Here is a 19,248-nt window from a genome sequence, read left to right on the forward strand (position 1 = left end):
TAATATATATATACACAAGAAATCATAACAAGAACAATAAGAATGTGAGGTGCAGTGAATGTTTAATGACAGGTTTGGTAACAGCGTGAGCACTGAAGGTGTTGGTAATTACATCAGAGGTGGGGTCATTTGAGTGTGTCAGTTCTGACAAATAAAACTCAGGTATGTGTGAAGTGTTACACTTTTTAATATAACACCAAGGGGCCTTGGGAGCAAAGCTATTTGTGTTTATTTTTGCAACCTCAATTCCTGAAGAAGATGATGGCTGTGAAATAATATAAACAAAAATGTAATGATTTGCAAAATAAATAGTTCAATATTTAAAGTGAAAATGGTAAAAACATGAAACATCAAATAGTTTTTTTTAATGATTGCTAAACTAATATGGATAATTTCAGTTACAAGTACATGTGTATATGCTACATGACTTTCCAACGTTAAAACTCTTCTGACTGTTTTGATGGCACACTGACATTAAGCACATTCCTGGAGCCATCATTGCCCTGCAGCATCCTGAAGCGGAGAAACTGCATTTTCCAACATTTTCTTTCAGCCCGAAGCATCACATTATTGCTTCATGCACCCGTCACACGCCACCTTCTGGATATCAACACACTGGCCATTTTTAACCCTCACCATAGTGGATTCAGTCTACCAGCCTCAGTGCGCTGACAGCATGCTTATTTGTTAGTTCTCATTACGTGCAGCAGTGCTGAGCTTGCACAAAAGAGATGGATTTCCCTTTAATTTGGGGTTAAATGCATGTCAAATATCTTTTTTTTTACAAAAATTATAAACTGGTAAAATTTCTGGCTTATTGATTCAAAGGGACCAAATATCAAACAATCTAATCGGTTAATTATCATATTTTGCATACCCCATGAATGAGTCCACCCCAAAAAAAAACCATTGAAATAGCTGCAGTCATAGCAGAAGTTCCTCAAACAAGGTTGAGTCTCTCAAGGAAACTTTTCTCCAGTACTACACATAGATTATACGTTTGTGACCGTGGTGTAATGAGCATGCAGTATACGTTCATTTCAATCATGTGCCAATCATCTGGCTGCAGTGATAAGAAAAATCTAGAGCAATAAAACAGGCTGGATAAAGAGAGTTTGTGTAATAGTGACATGCCCCAGGGTTTAGCTCCAAAACCACCACAGAGATAAGCGTTCTATAACAACCAGCTTCATTTCCCTGCAGTTATTTCCCCCACAGTGTCTTGAGAAGCCTCAGAGAACAAACCGCATAGTCCTCTCTGTGTACAGCACATGTATTTAGTTTGCTGTTATGCAACGCCTCTGATCTCCTCTTTCCTCTTATTGTCGCTAATGTATCAGGCCATATTCCTCCCAGCAGACACCACTCACACAGAGTGGGGCATTGGAAGAGAAGTGTGTGGATTAGTTACAGCTGCAACCATCTTCCTGGTTGGATTAAACCTCAGTAAGATGGAACAAGGATCAGTTTTAAAGAGCAACACGTTGGCTGGTTTACCAATCAGAAAGATACGGCTTACAGGAACCTTGCTAAAGGGCTTGTAGGTATTTTAGATGTCTGTTAAGATGCAGGCAATCAGCAGTGATTGCAGTGTGGAAACGGGTGTGTAGAGCGGGTAGTTTAGAGCTGTGTTTCTCAATTCAGGTCTTCAGGACCCGCTGCCCTGCATGTTTTAGACGTAACCCTACTTAAACATGCTTTAATGAAATAAATGGCTCATTAACAGGCTTGCAAATAACTTGATGAGGAAGTTCATTAATCTGAATCAGGCCAAACCCAAAACATGCAGGGCAGGGGGTCCTGTGGACCTGGATTGAGAAAGACAGGTTTAGAGAACATGAATTTATGAGTCAGAAGAACAAAGTTTGGATTAAAAGAAAGCAAAAGTCAAGTGAACAAACAGGGGACTCTTTAAAAAAAAAAAAAAAAAAAAAAAGGTCAATATGGGAACATTTCCAGCTCCTCGTTTAGTCTATGTCATGAACGAATAAGACAGCTCTGAAGGTAAAAGGGGGTCCAACCTGGTACTAACAAAGTAGACCTGATACTGTGGCTGATCAGTGTGCACAATGTTAACATTGCAAAGGAAATTTCAGACATTTTGACATGAAAAGGATAAGTACTGGTGTTTTACCACTTTAGAACATTTAGCTTTAATCCATGCAACATCCCATTGGGCCAGTTGTTCAAACGCAATCCAATCAGATTTTGGTTATCAGATAGGATCAAATCTTGAAAATGGGTTGTTCAAAACTTTTGAGTAGGATCCAGATAACTTTGATCCAAAAAAACAGGATTATCCTGATCCCAACAGAGGGGGATTACAAGGCGGATTTTAGGAAGAATATGCTGTACAATCTAACAGCTGATAAAATAATAGAGCTTTTTATTTGGTGCACATGCTTATATTTGTATTTTGCACCTGACTTGTTTAACTATTACAGTGATGAAGTGGTTAAAATAGGCATAGGCTAAAACATAACATCTTGTCCCCATGGAAATAAACCCCCAAACAAATTCTATAACAAACACACACATTAACCAATCTTCCTGTCATTCATCACCACATAGTCAGAAAAGAACCTATCAAAAATAATGTCTAATGTTTACATCCCTCACTACACATCCAGTCTGTCCCTCATTCTGACAGAATGCCAGAGGTTGGGCCGGAACCTCAACACGGGGTCCAGGTCGTCATTAACCTTGTCAAAGAGAGGGACATGCCACCTGGTAGCAATGTTATGCAGGACGATATATGCACGTATTGTGTTACATGCTCCCAGTGGTTCCATTTGCAAGTAGCTAAGGCATGTAAACTGTCTCTTCAGAACTTTAAACGCTTGATTGAACGTCTTGTTCTGCAATGAGCAACATTGAAGCATGCCTTGGCTGGTGTGACCGCAGCAAGAAACAGCATCATCAGCCATGATAGGAGCCAGTAGGCGCCGTCTCCTAATTTGATGCCATCTGGTTGGTTGGTTTGGTGCTCTATGTACAAAGCACTCTCTCACAGGATACGCGCATCATGAACAGACCCCGGCCATTTCACCACACAGTTTGTAATGGCGAGGTCAGCGTCGCCCACAAGTTGGATGATGATGCTGTGCCTCCCCTCCTCAGATGAGGAACCCTAAACAGTCTTTAGTCTGGTAACAAGTGGACATCGAGCCTTTCTTCTTTAAGACGTTTTCACACTATCCACAATGTGGGTGGACATGTACTTGTTTTATATGTGTTGTGGCTCTGAAAAGGTGTCATACAATCATAAGTAGAAGTGGATGTTTATGATTTCTGTGTGTTGTCTCACGATAAAATTACGTACCGTGATCCCATACCGTCTCTTCTACCTGTTGTTCTTCACATAGCCGGCAGCCCACATTAATTTACATGCTGGAAATCCAGATTTGGTGATCCTGAAAACGGGATTCTTAATCAGGGTGATCCAATCCGATTTTGCTTTGAACAACCGGGGTAAAAGTAAGCTGGATTATGTGATCTGCTGTCCTGAGAAATGGGATTCCCAAATCCGGATAGCTTTCATCTGAATAAAATTTTTTGAACTGGCTTTTTGTTACTTTCAGATTGGACCACTGCAATTCCTTGTTAGTGTTCTGTCCCAAAAATCCTCAGAAAAGCCTCCAGCTGATTCAAAATGCTGCAGCAAGGACTGATGAGAATTAGAAGTAGAGATCATACTATATTTCTCCAGTTTTATCTCTTGTTAAATCTGGAATAGAATTTAATATTATTCTTCTGATGAACAAAGCCCTTACTGACCAAGCTTTATTGGATTTAATGCAACTGGATGCAACATTGCCTCTAAATCCTCCCACTACATCTCTTCCACCCTCCTAAATCCTTCTGTCAGCCCCTTTAAATTTGGTGATATTAAACAAACAGATGGTCCTAATGATAGAAAAGACAGAGCTAAAAAAGCAAAGAAAACTAAGGCAGAACAGTGCAGGAAGTGATGGGGAATACAAAACCAACACAATCTAATATTAACAGAGAAATAATTTTTTATTCACTTGTCTATCCAGTCCTGGACCGACCATCAGCTTCAGTTGAATATCACTGTAGAATCCTTGACACCTCACCATCCATCCTCCCTCAGCTGTACTCTGCTGCATCGTTTCTCTCATTTTACTTTCTATTCATTCTTTTATTTTATTCTTAGTCTGATTTTACATTCATCTTCCCGTTCTATTAAATAGTAGAAGATGTCGCTTCCACTTCTAACACCAACCTGGCAGCAATAAACATGTATATTTTATGAGTGGGACTCTATAACAGTCTCCAACCATCTTTAATGTACCTGCCTACTACTGTCTGTATTTGTCACAGGTTGATAGAACTCGCTACATGTGATCGAAAAAGAAAAAATAAATAAGTAAATAAATAAAAAACCTAAAGGTAGAACCAGATTATGCACCAAGGACATTAACTGTCTTATCTATATCTATATCAACTTCCTGGCGAGCCCATGACTTAAATTTGACATGAATATTTCACTGTGTCATGCCACACCGTGAATATGTTGCATGTTTGAGTAACTTTTTAAATTTGCTGCTTTCTACTCGTCGCCGCTTGTCAAATTCAGCTCCCCAGCTTCTAGTCTTGCTTGTTCTAATTCAGTCCTCCACCATCTGTCTCCTTGTTTCTATCTCTATTACCTCCTCCTCCGTCTTTTCTTTTATTCATCATCTCCATCTCCATTGTTGCTTTGCTGTACTCCACTCCCTCACCCTTTCTCTCTCCTCTCCATCGCTCATTCCCTCTCAGCCTGTGTAAGGTGCTAGACAAGAGATAAAGTACGATACTCTCTTGTGTTATCAAGCCATCCGTCCACTCCCTGCACATAGAGATAATTACTGCCAGAGCAGCAGAGACAGAGAGAGAGAGTGCACTTTTCACTTTATCTGGTCCATCTCCCCATTTCTCTGACATGTCTGGGTTTGGATAGTCCTCCTGTAGCTGCTGTAAAGACGCCAGGAAGCGCCTCAGAATGTTGATGCATGAACTAAACAACTCAGGAACCTCAGACAGATTTTCCAATTGGATCTGAAACCACTGGCGAGTCCCCTCGAAAAACATGGTGCTGAAGTTGTTGCTCTGCAGCAAACTGTAGAAAATGTTTTTCGATATGTAAACCAGATACCAGAGGTAAAGATGCCACACACTGCTTCTCATGAGATTGATAAGAATTGCAATTAAAACAAGACTTAATATGAATTGCTGGCATGGGGGAAGAAAGTACAATCTGCTTAAATTCTAAGTGCTAACATATTAATAAAAATAAATAACCTGGTCTGTAGAAGGTCTGGAAATTATATAAAACAACCTCAAATGAAGAATAAGACATTGCATATTACAGCTACAGTTACAAAACAGAGTGAAGTATTGAGTGATCTTAGAGAAGCGATCGTTACTGCCCATCAATCTGAAAAGGGTTATAAGACCATTTCTACACTTTTTGTAATTCATCATCCTACAGAGAAAAATTATTTACAAATGGAAAACATTCAAGACATCCTCCCAAGCTTTCTAGGAGTGGATGTCCCAGCAAGTTAGGACTGTGTGATGTTTAGAAAAGCTGCAACACCTCCCCAAGAGCTTTATCTCAGACTCTCCAGGCCTTAGTTGGCATGTTAAGTATTAACGTTCATGACAGTCTGTTAAGGTCAGAGAAGGCTCAAGAATATCTTGTTTTGAACGGTTGCAGAAAAAAAATCTTTTCAGGGCTCCAGACTAACTTTTTTTAGGAGAAGCACAGTCGTCTCTAACTTATATTTTTAGGAGCGCGCACTGAAATCGCCTTGCATAGCAAACATTCACATTTCCTCTAATTTTCACTGTATTAGTGATAAATACTCAAACAATAAATTCAGAACTTACAATGTTTACAATACACATTTTTTGTGCAGCAGTTAATATAACATTAAAAAAAAAACAAACAAACTAACTAACTAACAAACAAACAAAAACATCTTGCTGGCCGCACCACTACAAAACAACTAGACATAGAACTTTTCAAATCAAATCAGATTTGATGATTTGATTTGATTTTCACTTTGTAGTCAAAGCAGAACGGCAACTTTGTCACCATCATCCCGCATAGGGCATGGTATGACTTGTCCATGTAGCTCCTGGCAATAAACACTGATACTCCTCTCCAGCCACTGTTCCCAACTCCTCAGTAAGAAAAGTAGCTATTGGCTGTCCTAAAAGTCGCTAGAAGTTGCTAATTAGCATAATCAGCCTAGTACACATAGTTGTAATGGTTGCTGCCATAAAGAGGGATGTAGTGGGAAAGACAAAAATTGATAAAAAAAAAAAGACAATCAAAAAATGTTTAAAACAGCAAAATAAAATATATTTTCTTTATTTTTAGTTCAGTTTTTTAAGTGTCTTTTGTTTTTTAATTATGAGTCTGCAACATGTCACAACACGTTTAACTTTTTAAATATTTTTGTCCACACTGTTTATTAATAGACATTACTATCTAATAAGCCAGTGCAGGATCATACAGCAGCAGCTTTGTATGTTTCATTTGCAGCCTGGTCAAGAAACAGAGGTGAACGTTGTCTGTTCTGAATACAGCTAAGAGCTCCCCTGTGTACCGGGGGGGGGGGTCTGCGCAGTGCCCGCTCCTCTTGGGAAGAGTAAACAACGTTCATTCACCTCAGTCTCCAAAAGTCTCCAATAATACCAGAAAAAGTCGCTAGAGGGGTCTGAAAACTCGCTAAATATAGTCGCTAAGTTGGCAACACTGAGGAATAATAAATTCCTCCACATAAGCTAGTCACAGTGGTTGTTTGTCCCCGCTCACACACAGATTGGCTGTCATCTTCTTCGTTGGTGTTTGTCTCCCTTTCTCATATTAAAGTTAGTTTGAGTCGGCAAACCAGAAGCTAATTTGCGAATTACTATGAACTACTGGGCTGAAGAGGGGAGCAGACGTTTGTTAGTGACTAAATAAATTCAGTTATAACTACTATAAGAAAAAGACCGACAAATGTATTAGTTGCCATTGAGCGAGTAGGTAAAAATTCACTCGCACTGTCTCACATTTTAGTCACAAAATGCGACCATTTGGTTGCAGTCTGAAGCCCTGCCTTTTCTCTCTAATAATAACATGCCAGCACAGTTTAGGTTAGCAAAGCTGCATCTGAACAAACCACAAGGCTTCTGGAACAATCTCCTTTGGACAGGACAGACCAAATTGGAGATGTTTGGTCAGAATGCACAAAAAAGCAACAACAACAACAACAACAAAAAAACAAAACAGCATATCAGCACAAATTCCTTATACCAACTGTCAAGCACAGTGGTGGAAGGCTGATGATTTAGGCTTGTTCTGTAGCTACAAGACCTGGACACTTTGCAGACCTTGAGTGGACCATAAACTCCTCAGTACATCAAAGTTATTGAGAGTCAAATGTGAGGCCATCTGTGCGCCAGCTAAAATTTGGCTGAAACTGTCTCATGTAACAGGACAATAATCTCAAACACAGTTGCAGATCTACAAGACAATGACTCAAAAAGTTCAACAAGCTGATGAATGTTGGAGCAAACGCAGTGTTTCTAAACACTGCTTCTTTATTTTGGTTCAGCTTCTGTAAAAATGAATAATGTCAAAAGTTAAAAGTACATTGTGTGACAATTACAGACTTCTATTATTAAAGATGAACAAGTACAGGTGAATGGACGGTGGCTGTCAGTGGCCAAAACTCTTCCAGACATAAACATATTGTTGTCAGTGAGCGGATCCAGTGGCCTCGGGTGCAGAGATGACTGCATTACAGGTGACTACTTCACCATTGTGTACAGTCTTCTTCTATTGTCTTTTTAAGGCATTACTTGTCCCAAACAGTGCATAGCGCCTATAAATAAAACTGGTACTGCAATTTTAAAGAGTTCAAGCTTCACACAGAATTGTTTGTCCATTCAGAGACACTGTAGTAAAAATGGTGGTACAAATATGGCAGCTTTTTTTCTGTCTTTCCATTACAGTCATTTAGCTTTTTATCCAAAGCAACTTACAATGGATAGGTAGTAGCGTAAAGGGTCTTGCCTAAGGACCACAGACTGTATATAAAAGATGGACAGAGCCTCTGTAACGTCACCTGTAGGTTTCTGAACAGCAAAAGTGAAGCTCGTTGGGCGGTTCCTACCATCGCCATCTTGGCAGCATCATGCCTGCTGTCGCTCCCGGAAAATACAAAAGTGGGCAAAGTGGCAGAGCTGAGAGGGGGGCTATGAGTGTGGATGATTAACGTCTATCAAACTCTGAGGTGTCCCCCGGGGAATTGAACCCTGGTCTCCCACATGGGAGACTGATGCTCTGCCAACTGAGATATCCAGCTGCATCTTTGACTTTGTTATTGACTTCTCCCTTAATTTGTAATGTGTCTTTCTTTTTCCGATGGTGGTGATACTTTATTTTCTTTTAGACCTGGAGAATACCAAATACCTATCACAACATCAGCAAAAGTTGTAAACTGAGATAAAAACTGTAAATTTTGTTATTCACATAACTTTATATCCCTATTTGGCATCATGTTATATACCAATTAAATGTTTGAAAACAAGTTAACAAGTAGTCTTTAAAGCCCCATCATAATCCCCTGGTTGTTCATGCCCAGCAAACAACAACCAAAATCAAGGCGAAGTTGAAGGTAATTCTACTGAGTTGCACAGAAAATACTGTAAACTTGGTTTCCTGTCAAACTGCTGAGTTTACCTTCACCACCACTACACCCCTTCCACCCTCCTGAAGCAGAGACCATTGCCTGGGGTCACTGAACACTGGCTTCTAACAAGCTGAAAAAAGACAAGAAAATCATGTCCCAGGAGATGATTTGATGGCCCTCTGGCAGCCATTTGGAATCAAGTCTCCTGTGTTCCTGAACAGCATAAGGCAGTTACAGTAATTTTATTCAGTTTATCCCCTTTGTTGTGTTTAGTTCCTGTTCCCTGGTTGCAACTGGCTTCTCATTTGTCATTAGCTCCTTGGTATATCTTCTGCCCAGCTTTCTTTGTTCCTTGGCAGATTGTTGTGTTGCTTGTCTCTGTTCACCATGCTAGCTTCAGTCTGCCTGTCTGAGTTTTGTTTTCATGAGTTTCTATTTAGGTTCCTGTTCATCCTGAATGTGCAGTGCGTCCTGTGATGAGTAGGTGAAGCCTCATGAAGTTCTGAGGTTTCCCTTCTAGTTGTGGCCAAAGCCGATTCAAAGCTTCGGGGCTTCAATTTAACAGAACAGTGACATCTGGTGGCCAACAGAAGCCATTGCAACACAAGAGCACAACAGAAGTACAGACCAGAAGCCGAGCTTTTTTTTTTAGTTAAACAAAGTTAAACATTTGTTTTGAAACCTCCAATATGCAGATGCACTCACCAACTTTAAAAAAACATTCTAGATTAAACTAAAGAATAAACAAATGAGAGAATATGAGGGGTAAAATGTTGGTTCAGGTTCATTTAGATGGGAGTGTTCTAAAATAATAAAATAGTAAAAGCCCTTCCTGGTGCAGCTTTGCACCTTTTTGTGTCTGGATGAACACAGAGCATCTTGTTTTGTTTAGTGTTTTACTTCAGTATTTCTAAGGGAAATCTTTAAAGATGGTACTGAAAGCTGTCAAACCAAGGAAACACTGAGCCAATGAAGCGCAAAGTGAAGCAGCAATAACGTTCAAAACTTTGGATGTCACGAAACTATATGACAAAAACTACAACTATTCATCTTTTTGCTTACAAGAATTGTCTGCTGCTGTTGTTTCAAGGATATTAAACTGATACAGAAGCTCTGACTACAGCTGCATTTCCATTACAGTATTTAACAAAATATTAGCTATATTTCTAAAATTTCGACAAAGTGCAATTGCGATTTGCAGACGTTTTGATTGAATATTGTTTTGCGCATTAGCCGTTATTGTCGTAAAAATCTCGTCTCACAAGACTCCACTTTGAGGAGGAAGGAGATTTCTAATTCTTTGTAAAAACTCTTTTATTTCGCTGTTGTTTGCTATCAAGGATAGCAGTTATATTATCTCTTTAGTTGTTTGTTAAAAGATTTCCCTTTCCTCGTATGGCTACTCATACCGTGTCAAACAAAAATGAAGAACACTAGCACAAGTGCCAACTGGTATTGGGGTTAGTGAAACTGCTGAAAGAAATGCAAAGCGTGTAGTTCTGAAAAAAAAAAAAAAAGCCAGATAAACAAAACACAAAGATACTAGAAAAAGGTGAACTTAAACTAGCGTATCACTCTTAGCTAACAAACAGTGCAGCAGTTCCGATAAACTTAGAAAGGTATTCTAAACCTAAAACAAATTAGTCTACTCTAGCCCAACATGTTCTAACTTTACTCTAACACAAAAGCTCAATCAAAACTGAAAAACAAAAATAGCTTAAAGAGCAGCCAAACAAGCTGAGAAAAATTAAAATCCAAACCAAAATCAAAACCGAGACTACTCCTTAATCCTAGAACACAAAACACAGCCAGGTTTAACCCTGCAGGAAATACTAATCTAACCAAAGTTTAAACTACCAAAGTTGCCACAAAATAGTCACACAAAATCATAGAGTCGCCAAGCCACCACTAAACCTCCAAGCTGAGGGGGAAACCGTCTGAAACAAACGGTTTCTCCCTCCAGAACGAACACAGCAGCATTCCTTTATTTCCTGGTTGTAGGTAGATTGCCTCGTGATTGGTCGAATGGTTAGCCAACCAGAGGGGAGGAGGCAAAGGTGTGTTGGGTCTAGCCCACATATGTCAAACTGGTCCAGCAAAGGGCCGTGTGGCTGCAGGTTTTTGTTCCAACCAAGCAGCAGCACACCAGATTTGACTGATACAATCAACTGATCTCAGTCTTCAGACAGCTGATTGGTCAAACTGTGTGCTCTTGGCTGGCTGGAACAAAAACCTGCAGCCACACGGCCCTTTGCTGGACCAGTTTGACATGCCTGGTCTAGCCACTCAGAAACAGGGAACAGGCACAGGTATTTGCCTCAGGTGGCAGCAGTGAACGGCTACCTTAACAGTCATGTACGGGGACGTGTAAATGTGAAAAAAGTGTTTCTATCACACTTTTGCGATATAGTTCTACATCGACACGTCTGAAAAACCGCCCCATGAGAGTGTAAAATCTTTTTAGTGATATTTGGGAGGTTTTTTCGAAATGTTGGTGTTTCCATTACTGTTTTTATTGCAACATTTAGGTTTTGTGCAATTCTAGGGGTAATGGAAACAAAACTTGTGAGGACTTGCAGGTTAGCTTTATTTGTTGCTTTCATCTTAAAATCCTTAAATCCGTTCCGTCAAAACATGGATGTTCAGTTCTGGTCATTGAGTACCACTGATGTTTCTTTCTTCTGCATGCCTGACTCAAATGAATGGGTCAAAGCTTGGGAAGAAGCTGTAGGGTAAATCTGACATTTGATTCATGTTTGTTGGGTCACGGAAACATCTGAAACTCTTAGGATAGTGGCCTCAAGGATCGGAATTGGACATTGCTGCCTTGCAAGCACTTTCTGGTTTGATGATGGCATAAGATGTCCAAGTTCAACAGTTATCATTACAATAATCTAACAACTTTGACTGGTTAAATATTCTGATTCAGTGCAGCAGGTGTACATTTAAAACCAATAAGAGAAGGAAGGTAAGTCTCTGTGGCTTTCCCAAATGGCAGCTGGAGCAGAGAGATTTTTGTAAAGACCCCAAACTGTATCTCGTCACGTCTTCCCTGATCCATTTAAAACCTTTGTCATCTAGCACTAATGACACAGACCTTACAGGTGTTGTTTGTTGTAAACAGGGACTATAAATGAGCACTGTGATATCATTATATCCCCGCTGCATGCAAGTAGCCTTGATAGAAATGGGAGCTTTGATTTAAGAGAAGTAAGAGGTACCACTCAGCTTTTTACTACTTTGTTTCCACTCCTCATGGTTTGTCACAAATCTAAAGGTTAACCACATCACTATCCACAAATGTTGTCATGGTGTCTATTGTTTGTTGAATTTAACACCATTTCCAGTCATTTTGAACTTTTAAAATCACAACATCAAAGCTCAAATACAACGACCTGAACTAAACAGCCCTGTTTTTTCTCACTCTTAAATACGACCCTTTAAAGTAACGCTCTGAGGCGGCAGGACAGAAATGTGATTCGCTAGCATTTAGACATCAGAACAGGTGTAATTCTCAAGTCTTTCATATCAGAAGACATAAATCCCTCATAAGGAAATGGGAGGTGGGATGGATGGTGCAGCAGGGCGCTTTGAGCCATGCATGACCAATACACGACTCACCTCTCAGATGTTTCTTTTCATGTGTTTCTGTTATGTCTAAACTCACATAATTTTTTTTCCTAGCAGGAAATTATCCAACTTACAGAGGAATAAAAACAAAGTAAGGAAATAGAACATGACTCTGCAGTTTGATCTACATTATTTCCCTTGTTTTGGCTGTAATTTGAGAGCAGATAAAAAGTTGTTCTTCTTTATTCTTTTACATGGATGTTTTTTTTTTCTTTTGGTCAGCTGATAAACAGCTTCAACCATTAATCAGCAGGTTAAAATTTCATATATACACACATATATATATATATATATATATATATATATATATATATATATATATATATATATATATGTGGCACATTTAACCCTCTAGTGACTGAAATAAATATCACCAAACTAGTAATGAGCTTTTTTATTCTCCCAGGTTGTCACACTGAATGATCCAAATGGGAAAACACATCTAAATTCACCTTACAAAAGTTGTTGTTTAATAGGTGTAATTTTCCCAACTTTCCCAAGTTAGATGTTTTGTATTCGTGCTGGAATTTTCTCTGGGTTGGAATGGGTGTAAAAGGCCATACAAAGCTGGATGTGACTGACACAAAGCCACCATTGTAATGGTTGACAATGTCAACACTGTTGTATTTCATGTCATAGCTGCATATGTAGTATGTAAAGGGTTTTTGGTGTGTTGGACACTTACTGGTTTAGACTGGATTTCTTTGGCATAGAGAGGTTGGAGGAACTCGGAGTCCCCCTCCAGTTTCAGGCCCTTCTCTGTTATTCTGAGGTTGCCCATGCCATCCTGTTAAAAACAAAGACAGAAGTAGGATTATGTCATATTCTCTTATCATTTTCTCACATTAACATCCATCTTGGATCAATTTTCTGATCAGGTCATCACTAATATTCATTTTAAATTCTCAGTTGTAAATGTAATCATCCCAATGATTATCTGAATAATTACGTAAATTGTACATTTGACACAAACTGCTTTTTTTTTTTGTTTTTGATTCATATCTTCTATGATTAAATAGAAAATTTGGTAAAAATGCTGTCATGTGTCACATAGACTTACATTTTAATCACATGACAACTGGTTGTATACTGCGTGTTGACAAAATTGTAATCAGGCATGTATTTAATTATCTAAGAAATGTTTCAAAGCTAAGAAGCGAACATTCATGCTTTCTTAATAATTTTACAAATTCTAGAATTCTTTGTGATTCTTTATATAACACTATCATTTATCTGTAAATCATCTAAGTGTTCATGCTTTAAATAAAAAAAAAAATAGATGTAGGGTATATATATATATATATATATATATATATATATATATATATATATATATATAGATATACCCTACAGTGTTACATTTGTTTTTTATTGTGTCAGATCAGACATACAAAGACGAGAGCAGATATGGTGACAGGAGACAAAGCCAGTGAGGCAAACTTTTTACTTTCCATCAAACCATTATTATTTTTATGGGATCATCATCCGGATCATCTCAAAGAAAAAAAAAGCAACTGTGTGATACTGATGTTAGATCCGGGAGGGGAAAAAGCCAGCCCTTATGTGATCTTCCCCTACAAAGACTTTTTTCTGTTTTCCCTTCATCCTTTGATCCCTCAGGTTGTGATGGGCAAATGGAGATCAGGACCCCTTGAAATCCCAAAGTAACTGAGGATGGTTTGCAATCCTCTTCCATGTAATCACTCCCCCAACTGTGTAAAACATATTAAAATTCTGGCACTCTTGTGGCAGCAGGGGGTTTGTGTCCTGGATGTGTTGTGCATGCCAATTATTCCCAGGTGGAACTCAGGAGGCCTGCTGGAGACAACTATTTAATCTCAGTTTCCAGAAGTTTGATGATGAAAACTAACTGTAATGAGTAATACTGTAATGAGTAATACACAGATCATCCAGTCCTTTGGGTCACTGGATGTAGACCATAGATGTAGAATTGGACAGTGACAGTGGTAACATGTCCTTACCAATGTCCAGGAAGTCCTAAGTTGTCCCTATCATTTCTGTCACACAAACAGATGAAACATCAGTGCTTTCTGTAATTTGTCTGCAGTCAGCAGTTTCAGCAGTGTCCTGCCTTATAACTCATTTCAACTGATATGATTGGCTCCACTCTTTCAAAGAGCAAACTTATAATAATTATGCAGATATCTACAGATTTAAATGCGTACACACATATAAAAAGCAGCATGTGAAATACTTGGTGACAGCACCAAAGTCCCCCCTCTTCTCCATTCCATCCAAAAACAATTATCTTGAAGTTCTATTAAATGTAACTGCAAACAGTAGCAGTATGTTTTTGATCAGGTTTCCATGCACCAATGCATTTAAGCTTTTTTATTCCAATCCCTGATGCCATCCATCCATAACCGTTACTAGGTCACAGGGGTACTGCCGGAGCTGCGTAAATGAACATCCACCCACAAAAGCACGGTTTACCACCGCTTTGTTCTTGGCTTCCCAGAAATTATATTCAGAAAGATTTTAGGCCGACAACAGAATTAGGTAAACTGCTCCATCAGGCCAAAAAATGATGTTGTAAACGTAGCTTCTTAGGTCGTAAAGATCTGCTGAGGATGCATGACCAACAGCAGCAGAGTTGGTAATGTGGAACAAATAAGCCCACAGTGGTCTTCAACTTATAGCATTACCAAAACGACTATTTAAAATAATCCTGTATTCAGTAGAGACAAAGAAACAACTCAATGTCAGTCCTTGAATAGAAAATCTCAGGTCCTCGTGATGTAATCTTCCTCTCGTCTGAAATATACAGGAGACAGTAAAACCCCAAACAGGATTGAACCAATCTTAGATGCAAAACTCACCAGAGGTGGATAATAGTAGCTGGAAAGTAAACTGTTGCTTTATTCTTTTTCTCTCCTCTTTAAATCAGACTAGCTTTCTGTAATTTAACTTATATTGTTATTTGAAATAGATTCTTTCTTTGCACTTACAATGTAACAGGTGACACCAGCACCATTATTATATTAAAATGATAAGACTCCAGTAAAGACCGTACATAAGTTTTCCCTCTTCATAAAGCAATCTACTGACACCAACAATGGCAGCCATTATGAAGGCTCAGATAACCAGAGATGCTCAACAGCACAATGAGAAAAAAACTGGAATTAAAATGTTTTACTTCAAAATGCTCAGAAGAAGTTCTTCTCAAAAGAAGTTGCAACAGTTCTTAAGCCTAAAATTGGAATTTGTAGAAGATACTCAGAGAAAGGGTAGAAAATGTATTCTGTTTATCCCATCAATTCAAGATAATATATGTTCTCATAAGAACTGTTGATTTAAAACCTCTTCCAGGCCAAACCCAATCATCCAGGACGTCAACCCTTCTACAGTTGTGTCTGACCACCACACCGACGGGCTGCAGCCTCATCAACAGTCTGTTTTGTTGCTTGTTTTAGGTGATAAATCCAAACAAACAACCACAAGAGCACCAGGTGAGCCGACAGTAAATGTTTATGTCATCAGAAGCATCAAAACTTCTTTGTCATGGGGTTAAGTGCTGTTTCTGAAAAGAACTGTAGTTTTTGCATTTTTAAGAACGGCAGTTGATTCTTAAATTCCAGCTGGCCACAGGTCTCTTAAAGCTTCATGTTCTGGTTTAGAAGGTTAAATAAAACTGAAGCTATAGTGGAAAAACGCTCTAAAAGGAAGATCTAATAGTAGTTTATGGAACATCTATATTTCCAATTGCACAGTCACAAGAGAATCTGTCTTTCTAGACTTCAAACTTTCTGTTTGTGACCAAAACAAAGAAAGCTTGGACCAGGCATGTACATGTGGCAATGGCAGATTCTTCATGTAGGACTCTTTGTTACAAATAATGACTGATGACTTATGCTTTGTCCAAATACCTTCAAGTATTTTTCAAAAATTGTTGTCCTTTTCCAAGCAGCCCCCAGATGGGTCGACATGAACTATTTAGACCAGAGTACAACTGAAGACATGATGGTGAAGATGGGAAGTGATGATACTTTTAATCTTCCTCCAAACAGAGTAAATTTGACCTTCCAGGGTTCCAGTAAACCATACAGACTAGCATTCATCCTTCTTTAACTTGCTAAACCCCACTAACAAGTTTAAAATAGTAACTTTCATTTTGAAGAATTGCCACTGTGCAGCTTTTCTCCAGATTTTTGCCGGGCCCAGCAAAAAAAAAAAAGAAAAAAGAAAAAAAGAAAAATTACTCTAATTTTAATAGTTACAATGGTTCATTGTCAAGTTGTGGTTAATAGTTGTCAGAAAAATGACATTTTAAGGATAAAGCTAGATAAATCTCACTGAAAAATGAGCAAAACTAATTATTTTACATCGTAAATTGCTGCAAACAAAACTAGATTAATTGACATCTCAGCTCAACTGAAAATAACTGACATATAATCCAAAATAAACATCTGGAAGCTGCTATCGGGGACAATATGCAGATGCTGCAAATGCTCAGTCTGTGACTCAGAGACAGTCAGACTGAACAATGTTTTTCTTTATATGTTAAAATGTGTCATTCACATTTTAGAAGTCAAAGGCCATAATCTATTTATATGTGCACGTTTCTTATTTTAAACAGCCTAAATAATTATGGACATAACACAGAGACAACTGGGTTTTACAGCATCAGCACTAGAGACAATGATAGATGGGACTTTCTGTTTTAGTACCACATACAGAGACTTTAAAAGAGTCTGTGGATGCATCCAAAATGAATTCCATTTTACTATATAGTGCACTGCTTTTATTGTCCACTATTTATCTTAGTGTTTGAAATTTATGCACTATGTAATCTAAAAATAGTTAGAGCCATAGCATAAAGAGAACTTGAGCTGATAATCATACAGTATGAGGAAAATGTTGGAGCTGTTGCACATGTCACTGCTGCTAAATGATGATTTTGAGAATAATCTACAGACTATGCCACAACAAACTGTCCACACTTTTGGCCCAGTAGAGTTAAACAGTCCTTCCATACATGAGATTTTCTCCGGGTCATGTTCAATCTTTATTCTCTGCAGTGACCAGGGCATTGCAGGCAGCACAGTGAGACGAACAATCATGAATAATTAAGGACATGACTGACCAACACAGAGGCATCTCAACATCTGCTCTTCTTCTTCCACCTCTCTGACCAAACCCCAATATATTATCTTTCTTAGCATCTAATCAAATTCTCTCTCTTGGTCACTTCATATGCTGGTCATGCTTGCTGTCACTTACCTCTTACCTTATCTTTCATATTTTACAACCTCCTGTTTGTCATCTCCTGTTTTTATTCCAACTTCACCACCTGAAAAGCATTCACACGCTTCTTTCTTTCATCCTCCATCAGTCTGTCAGTTTCATTCAGACAAACAGTGATTCAAATCAGGTGGCGTGAAATTTAAAATGACTTGCTGCCAAAGCAAAATGACAAATGGTGGATTATGACATGATTCAGATGGCAACCATCACCACGGCAGAAACACTGAAAACAGTCCACTAACACTCCCAAGTCGCTGCAGGTTAATTCCATGCCAACGCTCTCGTCCTACTTGTTCATGTCATCACTACCAATGAAAACTTGTTTAACGCTAATGGGACATTCAAAATCTTAATGTACAAAAAGTTGAACATCTTTACCTTTCTCATACAAACCCAATTATTTATAAAACAGCCTTAAGAGATTTTATGGAATTGAAAAAGAGTATTTTTAGTAAGAATTCGCCCCTTTAATAATACCAGCTGGTGTTGTATTATACATCTCTGGCAAGCCTGGTTAGTCACATTTAGAACAAGGTATAACTTTTAAGGATGGTGCTTCTGTCAGATGAGCAACACAGCTTTTCGTGTGAGTAACAACCCCCCCCTAAAAAATTAGTCAAAACCTCCTGTACTATTCTCCTCTTGGTGTTCACTTGTGTTTTGAGATTCAAGTGTTGCCGGATGTGTCTGTCACAGATGTATGACTGGTTTCTGATTGGCCCTTAACTGATAGACAGATATATCAGAATGAGATTCTAAAGCTGGTGGTGATCCCAAATCTCTGGAATCTGGGACATCCTTCAAGATGACAACACCCTCAACTGATGCTTTATGTGCTAGAGCAGGGCTACTCAATTCAGTCCCACAAAGACCACAATCTTGCAGGTTTTCAATGTGTCCCTGCTCCAACACACCTGACTCAAATTAAATGAATCCACCAGCCAAAGTTCTGCACAATGGCACATTCATTTCAGTCAGGTCTGTTGGAGCAGGGGCACATTGAAAACCTGCAGGACCGTGGCCCTTGTAGGACCGAACTGAGTAGCCTTGTGCTAGAGTGACCAACACATACACACTGGTTGAGCTTCAACAACACCGGCTTGATGATTGGGATGCCGTCCCACAGCAAAATGTGACTGGGGATTTTGGCACAGTTTTTGGAGCATTACCCACACATTTAATTGTGTTGCTCATTCCACAGAAGCACGATCCTTACAAGTTATACCTCTTTGTAGGGGTGACTAAACAAGCTTTCCAACCATGTATAATACAATGCTGAATGATTTTGTGAAAGTGGAGATAAAACTCATGAAGTTCCCGTCACATGACGACAACCATTGTATCCCACCCAGTAATAGACGAACTCTGTGAAAATGACAAGGGTACAAGGTGGTGGTGGACATCCATGCCTCATAGGAGACTGATGGAGGGTGGGCAACCACAGCCGGGACGCCACTAACTGTACACCTTTGCTGTGTCCCATGTGATGTACTGAAGAGATCCATGGAGTGAAATGTCCAAGATTCAATGAGCAACCTTTGTTTCTTGTGCCATATCAAGACTTAACCACTTCTTCTGTTTCGTTTTTAATGCATTTACACTGAATCATGAGAACTAAAATAAAAAATGAAAAAAGTTCTATCAATACCTCACTGGAACA

General features: G+C 38.9%; 1 protein-coding gene across 4 annotated transcripts in view; it reads right to left on the reverse strand.

Moving 5' to 3' along the window:
- The window catches only part of sgcd (sarcoglycan, delta (dystrophin-associated glycoprotein)), a 409,702-nt gene that overhangs the window by 90,488 nt on the left and 299,966 nt on the right, over positions 1-19,248 (reverse strand). For all 4 annotated transcript variants that reach the window (XM_042008370.1, XM_042008372.1, XM_042008373.1 and 1 more), the window contains one exon: positions 13,009-13,110. In XM_042008370.1, the coding sequence (XP_041864304.1) occupies positions 13,009-13,110 (102 nt within the window). The remainder of the gene's footprint in view (positions 1-13,008; positions 13,111-19,248) is intronic.

Source organism: Melanotaenia boesemani, chromosome 15, assembly GCF_017639745.1.
Source record: "Melanotaenia boesemani isolate fMelBoe1 chromosome 15, fMelBoe1.pri, whole genome shotgun sequence".
NCBI classification, from domain to species: Eukaryota; Metazoa; Chordata; class Actinopteri; order Atheriniformes; family Melanotaeniidae; genus Melanotaenia; species Melanotaenia boesemani.